The sequence below is a fragment of the Piliocolobus tephrosceles genome, chromosome 14 (genome assembly GCF_002776525.5).
Source record: "Piliocolobus tephrosceles isolate RC106 chromosome 14, ASM277652v3, whole genome shotgun sequence".
Taxonomy (NCBI): domain Eukaryota; kingdom Metazoa; phylum Chordata; class Mammalia; order Primates; family Cercopithecidae; genus Piliocolobus; species Piliocolobus tephrosceles.
In genome coordinates, this window is record NC_045447.1 from 1322008 (window position 1) to 1329034 (window position 7027).

The window sequence follows — 7027 nt, forward strand, 5'->3', positions numbered from 1 at the left end:
CCATCCATCCATTTATCCACTAATCTACCCATCCATCCACCCACCCATCATCCATCCATCCATCCATCCACCTACCCATCATCTAACCATCCATCCATCCATCCATCCATCCATCCACCCATCATCCAGCCATCCATCCACCCATTCCAGAATCTGCTTGGATCCTGTACAGCTTGCCCAGCAGCTGGCGCACATGACGATAGAAGGATTCTAAGCAGGGCCAGAGACCACTAGGGTCCATGGCTGCCCTGGGCAGTGTCCTGCTCTCCCTGCCCGTAGGACAGTGGGGGCCGAGATGGACACAGACATCAGAGGGCTGAGAAGTGGGTTGCTCTGGCTGGCCGGTGGGGGTGGGCGTCCGAATGTAGCCATCTTGTAGGGTGTACAGTCAGGATTGGGGGCCTGAGGCTGGGAGCGGGCGTCTGGGTTGAGGCTTCAAACCCTTTGTGTCTCTGTGCCCAGCAGGCTCCAGCCTGAGGCTGCTTGTCGCTGCATCCCCTCTCCCAGGCTGGGACATCTGCACCAGGCCCTCCTCCTGTCCTGGGGCCCTGGTAGCTCCAGGCCAGCTTCCCTGACAGAGTGGCTGCTGCCTGGGACAGCTCGGGGTCTGAGCGTTCCCGGGGCAAGCCCCAGCCCGGCTGCATCTGGCACGGCAGCCCTGAGTGCTGACCAGGGTGGAGGTGGAGAAGCACCTACGAACTTCCATAGCCGAGGGCCCAAGGGGCAGGGATGGAGGAGCCTTGGCCTGGAAACGACCTTATACAACCTGCAACCATGGGCAAAGACTCACGCGTGAACACACGTGTGCACGCCCTCACTGACACACTCACACACACTGGCCAGAGAGAGCCAGCTGGGGGCCGTAGTGTGCCCAGAGGAGCTGCTGCAGCCCTACAGGGTCAGTGGTCTCCTTGCTCCTGTCTCCTTGCCCACCCCAAGGTCACAGTGGTCACATTCCGGGACTGGTCATGGTGCATTTATTCAGGTTTGAGAGTGGAGGAGGGCAGAGCTCGCGCAGCTGTGAGGCAGGTCCGGGCCGGGCAGGAGCTACTTCATCCTTCAACAGACGCTGGCCTGGGGTGACCAGCCTGGTGGGGGAGATGGAGTCGGGACGGAGGACAAAGGGGGAGCAGGGGACAGAGCCCAGGAGGAAGCAAGGGAGGGCACAAAGGAGGGGCAAGTAGCTTCGGGTGAGGAGCAGGAGGGAGAAAGGGGACCAGCATCGGGTCTAGGGGAAGGGGGTGGCGAGGGAGGCTGAGAAGGGCAGAAGATGTGACCCACAGCGGCTGCCCCTGCCAACAGTCCCAGGTCCTCAGGAAGCCCCTCACTTGGCCCTGTCTGTCCCCATGCCCAGACTCACTGCAGACCCAGGAGGCCTGGCATAGCAAGTGTGCAGGTGCATACAGGTGTGTGCAGACCAACACGTGTGTCTGTGCATGGGTAGGCAGCATGTGTGCAAGTGTGAGTGGCATGTGCGTAAGTAGGTGTTCACATGTGGAGGCATGTGCCAGTGTGTACATGTTTGCTCATGCGTGAGTATGTGTGCCTGTGGTTATGCACATGTAAAGGACCAGAGGCAGGAATCAGAAGGGCATGGTGGGCATCCCTCCAGGAAGAGGAGGGGCTCAGGCTGACCTCGCCCTCCCACAAGAAGAGTCAGGCCTTGGGGGCTGGGGCTCTCTGAGTGGCCAGGCTGGGGCTGCCACCCAGGGCAGGCTGCTGAGGTCCAGGGCACCTCTTGGGATGAGTCTAAGCTCCTTGTGAGCAGGGATGGGTGAAGGGAGGAGGTGGCCCAGGACAGGGGATCTGGGGTGGGAGGAGGTGGCCCAGGACAGGGGACCCGGGGCATGAGGAGGTGGCCCGGGACAGGGGACCCGGGCATGAGGAGGTGGCCCGGGACAGGGGACCCGGGGCGAGAGGAGGTGGCTCAGAGCCTGGGTTGAGGGCAGGGACCCAGGAGCCTTGAGACCCCTGAGTGCAGGCTGGGACTGAGCTCCCTGGGCAGACACTGAGTCCAGCCCCTCTAGGGTCAACCAAATTCACTCCTGCGGGCCCCGTGCCTAATGCCCAGCATGCCCGCAGGTGGGCCACATTACCGGTCACATCTGGGAAGACAATGTTGTCATCCGAGAGGCCCTGAGCTCTGCTCAGGCAGATAAACTGGTCCAGTGTCCCGGGAGGTAGCAACCAGCTCCTGCCTGCAGCCCAGGGAGCCCAGCGTGGGTCTGGGCACTTGGCAGGGGGTTGGGGGCTGGGTAGGTGGGAGATTGAACTATCTGTGCCCCCAAGTCACTCCAGGCGGGGTGGGGAGGCAGGGTCTGACCCGAAGCCCAGAAGGAGGTGTCTCTAGGGCCACACACGGGCCCAGGGCGGGGTGGCGGGCTCACCCAGCAGGCTGATCCTGAGGACGGCCAGGTTGCTCGTGTGTCTCCGGGACAGCATCAGGGCGAATTGGGTGTAGTCACTGTTCACCACCCAGGTCTCCTCTCTGTCTGCCCCAGGCTCTGAGGGAGCACAGACGTCACGTCCCTGTGGGCCAGCGCCCCGTCCCTCCCTCCTGTGACCGGCTTACCCGCACCGTGGTCCACCGTGAACTGCCCGGGCTGGGCTGCCGGTATCAGCACATAAGACCACGTGTCACAGTGTTGGCCTCTGTGGGAGGGGACGGGTGGAGGCGGAAGATTCCGGAAGCTGGCAGTTCCATGCCAAGGTGGGCCCCCCAGGAGATTTCAGCCGCTCATTCAGAGGGACCCATGGCGGGAGTGGCCAAGTCTCATGAGAGGAGATCCAACTATGTTGCTCAGGCTGGTCTCAAACTCCTGAGTTAAGTGATCCTTCTGCCTCTGCCTCCCGAAGTGCTGGGATTATAGGTGTGAGCCAGCGCACCCAGTGCCCATGCTTTTTTGTATACTTCCCAGCTGGGTTTGGTCATTAGCAGCCAGAGTCATGAAGCTGCTCATGCTGGGACAGGGCCCATGGCGCACCTGAGCCACTGGCGACGGAGACCCAGGCCCAGGATCCTCCTCACCTGCTTGGAACATCAGGGAGCCACTTACCGAGTCATGGCATACCACACCTCAAAGCGGCCATTGTCACTCAGCTCAAAAGTTGCGGTGAAAGGGTTCAGCAGCGCCCTGTGCTCCGGCCTGAAGCTGTTGCCCGCCAGGCCCAGGACAAACCATTCCCCCTGGAACTGCAGGGGCGGCGTTGGGCAGGGGCGGTGGGAGGCAGGGGTGGTGGTGGGCAGGGTCAGGAGCCCCCTCCTGCCCTCTCTGGCAGCTTCTGGACCCCTCACAAAGCAATGCTCCCGGCTGGGCCGGCGCCAGGGACACTGGCAAGAACCGGAGCCTACCCTGGGTCTGGCAGGGACATGGTGACCCTGGCCAGTGGCTGGGCGGCCTTCCTAAGCCTCAGTTTCCCCTCAGGCACAGAGGGAGCGATGGGCGGGGGTGACGGTAGGGAATTGGTGCCAGGAAGGTCTGCGCTGGGCCCTCCTCTGCTGGAGGTCGGGGGCCCGCCCAGGCCCTCCTGGAAGCAGGGCTGGTCCTGACTCTCTGGGCAGCATCCCCAGGCCTGCTCAGCCACCAGTCTCTCCCTGCACTCAGACCCAGCCGGCTGCTTCTCCTTCCCTCAAAACCCCTGTACCTGGTTTCCTTGGAAGCTCTGCATTGGGGGCGGGAGCGGCGGGGGGGTTGGGGTCTGGCCCTGCAGGACTTTCAGCAAGGAAAGCCACAGCCACAAGCCACATGGCAGCCTCATCCTGGCAGCTGTTGGGCCGACGGGCATAGCGAGAAGGAAGTGGCCATGGGCAGGTGACCCAGAGACCCCCCTCTTCATGCACGTACCCAGCAGGTGCCCCTCCCAAGGGGGTGTGCCCCTCTGCCTCCCTCCTCAGGACTGGCAGGAGAGGTGGTGCCCAGGGCAGGCTTGGGGTGGGCTGTGTGGGGCGGGCTCTCCTCAGGTACCACCCACCCACCTACGGTCTCTTGGGTTCCAGCCAGGTGGGGTAGGAGGGGCCCCCAGGTCCACCTTCCACCTCATCTTCTCATTCCTGAGGCCCTGCACCCCTTCAGCCCCCTTCCGAGTGCTCCATGCTGGGGGTTCAGAGGCCCCACGCAGCCTTCCCCAGCATTCCACCCTGTCACAGAATGTTTCATCTCAGGCAGAGAGCATGACCTGCAGCAGTCATAAGGGACAGGGCCCAGCTGTGGCCAAACCTGGGCATTTCCCCTGCAGGGCCTGGGCCTGCCAGTCGCCCCCCCGCCCCACTCCGCCCGGCTCTGCACATGCCTGAACCACAGCGTGGGCCGTGGCCCTGGAGCAAGAACAGGACCAGGGAGGGGCCCTGTGGCCATGAGGTCGGGGTGGAGGTGCCCTGAGCAGGCAAGTAGGGAGGCTGGGGCCTGCAGAGCACCCAGGCACCCTGGTGAGGACGGCTGGGGGCATTTCAAAGGCAGTCTCTGCCCAGAGGGAGAGGCAGGGCTGGGAAGCCCCATTAACGGGAGTGGGCACCCCCTGCTGGCCCTGCCTGAAAGAAAGCGTTGGTAGGCCAGGCGCAGAGGCTCATGCCTATAATCCCAGCACTTTGGGAGGCTAAGGCGGGAGGATTGCTGGAGCCCAGGAGTTTGACATCACCCTGCACAACACAGCGAGACTCCATCTCTACAAAAAAATTTTAAAATTAGCGCGGGGTGGTGGTGCACGCCTGTGCTCCCAGCTACTTGAGAGGCTGAGGTGGGAGGACTGCTTGAGCCCAGGAGGTTAAGCCTGCAGTGAGCTATGATGTGCCACCGGACTCCAGCCTGGGCAACAGAGTGAGATCTCATCTCTAAAAATATAAACATAAAATGTAAAAAGAGTGCTGGCAGAGAGGGCATTGACAGGTTTGGGGCTTCTAGCTGCCCTGGCACTCCTTGGACGACGGGGCTAGGGAGTGGAGTCCCCTTCCTGACCTCTCCTCAAATCCACACAGGTAGCTGAAGCCTCTGGGTGCTGGGCTCCATGTTACGGGGTCACCAAGGGTGAGCCAAGGGCCTCCCACTCATGGTGTGCCTGGTCTGTGAGCCCCTGCCCAGGCCACCTCCTCCCCCCAAGGTCCCTGTCCTGGCCGCCCCCTCCCACCCCAGATTCCCTGTCCTGGCCGTCCCTTCCCACTCCAGATTCCCTGTCCTGGCCACCTCTTCCCCTCACCCAGCCCTGCTTACAAGGGACTTGGGCTCATCCCAGGAGGTGTCCTGGGCCTCGACAGCCTGCCCTGGGTGACAGCCCAAGCCTGGCCACTCAAAGAACCCAGCCCCCAGGACTTCAGGACTCCAGGGCTGGGCTCCGTCCCAGGCCTCACTGCCCACATAGAAGGGCAGCTTGCTGTGCCTTGTCTTCCCAGCACAATGCCAGCATTTCAGGAGGCTGGCCCAGGAAAAGAAAAGTTGGAAATAATCTGTTCATTCCCCTGAGCTCCCCAGAGGAGCCTTGGACTCTCCACCACCCCCCTGGCCCAAGCCAGCCTAGGAGCAGCTGTCAGCCACCCCAGGGTCCTGCTCTCAGCTCAGCAGGCACCCCTCCCAGAGCCGTCTTATCGCAGGGCACTGGGGAGATCTGGGATCACAGTCCCCACCACTGACCCCGCCCATGCAGGGCCCTACGGGAGGAAAACTGGGCCTTCCTGGCCAGCCCGAGCCCCACGGAGACTGAGCAGCAGAGGTCGGGTGGGCCCAGTCCTCGACACAGAGGGGCGTCCCTGGGCTCCAAGAAGTGCCTCAGGCCCCATGGCCCCTCTCCCAGACCCACTCCTGCCACCCTGGGGGTCTGTGTGTGCCTCCAGGTAGTCACTGGCTGCTGCCGTTAACCTCGGTGCCCCCCACGTCCCCAGCAGGAGCCTCCAAACCAGGACAATGGGTTCGGGGAGCCTCCCCCCGCCACCGCGGGGCAGTCACAGGTGCTGCTCCTCCCGTCTAACGTGATTGGTGGAGAGCGGGCACGTGACCCCCGCCGCCCAATGAGGGTCCTGCAGGTGCCTTTGCCTGGCTGGGCCGGCGGTGCCGGAACGGGCCCTGCCGGACGCGGGCCTTCGGGAACCTGCCGCGCGCCCGGGGGAGTCCTGGCTCTGCCCTCGGCCTTCCACACCGCCTGGGTGGGGAGGGCCGGGCGCGGCGGCACACGCCAGTGAGCCCAGCGCTTTGGGAGGCCGAGGCGGGAGGCGGTGCCCGGGAGCTTGCGTGCCACGGGGAGGAGCAGTCGCACCTGCTGCAGGGCGTCCTTGAGAGGCGGGAGGGAAACCGCTGCTTCCACTCAGCACCCTGGACCCCCAGCCCACCGTGGGGACCTGTCCCTGGGGCCTCTCCCACCGAGCCCTCCCATCAGGTCCTCTCTTCTCTCTGCTTCCCTCCCTGGCACCCCCCTCAACCCATCGCCTTCATCTCTGCCTCCCCCTACAGCAACAAGGACAGACGTCCCCTCCACTGCGTGTTCCTCCGTTCCCGGAAAACTCCCGGCCTATCCTCTACCCACCCTCCCGTCTCTCTTCCCACTCCCCAGGAAAGACCTTTTCCCAGACATGGTCCTGGGCGCTGGGAGGCCCCTTGGGGGTGGGGGTGGGGAGGCAGGGGTGGTTGGCGCGTGGCAGGGAAGAGGGTGCCTCGTCCCCACATGGAGGAGTCCTGGCCACCTGTCCCTCTGAGCACCTGCGTGGGCAGGGAGGACGAGCATGGCACCCTACTGTCAGCCCTGCCTGTGGGACCAGGGGCGCCCGGGGCCCCACACAGCACTTTCACGTCCAGGCAAGGCGAGGGGCACCCAGGACAGTCCTGGACTACTGACCCTGCAGGTCTTGGGCAAGACTGCTAACAATTAAATGTTAGTTTCTACAGATTAAAAAGCTTTTTTTAAAAATAGAGATGAGGTCTCACTACGTTGCCCAGTCAGATCTTGAACTCCTGGCCTCAAGCAATCCTCCTGCCTCAGCCTCTCAAAGTGCTGAGATTAAAGGTGTGAGCCACTGTGCCCAGCCAGTTTGCATAGTTTTTTTTTT

At 63.2% G+C, this 7027-nt stretch overlaps 1 protein-coding gene across 2 annotated transcripts; it reads right to left on the reverse strand.

The window, feature by feature from the left end:
• Nucleotides 1-956: 956 nt before the first annotated feature.
• On the reverse strand, nt 957-4653 carry LCN12 (lipocalin 12). Of its 2 annotated transcripts, XM_023227693.1 has the most exons (6): nt 3646-3759; nt 3057-3193; nt 2573-2652; nt 2388-2504; nt 2097-2198; nt 957-1088 (listed from the first exon to the last, which is right to left on the reverse strand). In XM_023227693.1, exons 1-6 carry the CDS (start codon nt 3757-3759, stop codon nt 1060-1062), a joined length of 579 nt encoding a protein of 192 aa, XP_023083461.1. In that variant the 3' UTR covers nt 957-1059. The 2 variants fall into 2 exon arrangements, 1 of the variants encoding a protein (XP_023083461.1); XR_002734818.1 differs by adding an exon at nt 3977-4653 and having other exon boundaries at nt 2573-3767.
• Between the last annotated feature and the right edge of the window lie 2374 nt (nt 4654-7027).

What these genes read in the sequence shown, in the direction of transcription:
- LCN12 (XM_023227693.1), bottom strand. Translation starts at nt 3,759, where the DNA reads ATGAGGCTGCCATGTGGCTTGTGGCTGTGGCTTTCCTTGCTGAAAGTC. An exon ending in AGAGCTTCCAAGGAAACCAG is followed by an intron (nt 3,194 to 3,645) that starts GTACAGGGGTTT and finishes CCGCCCCTGCAG; the next exon opens with TTCCAGGGGGAATGGTTTGT. An exon ending in GTGTGGTATGCCATGACTCG is followed by an intron (nt 2,653 to 3,056) that starts GTAAGTGGCTCC and finishes CCCCTCCCACAG; the next exon opens with AGGCCAACACTGTGACACGT.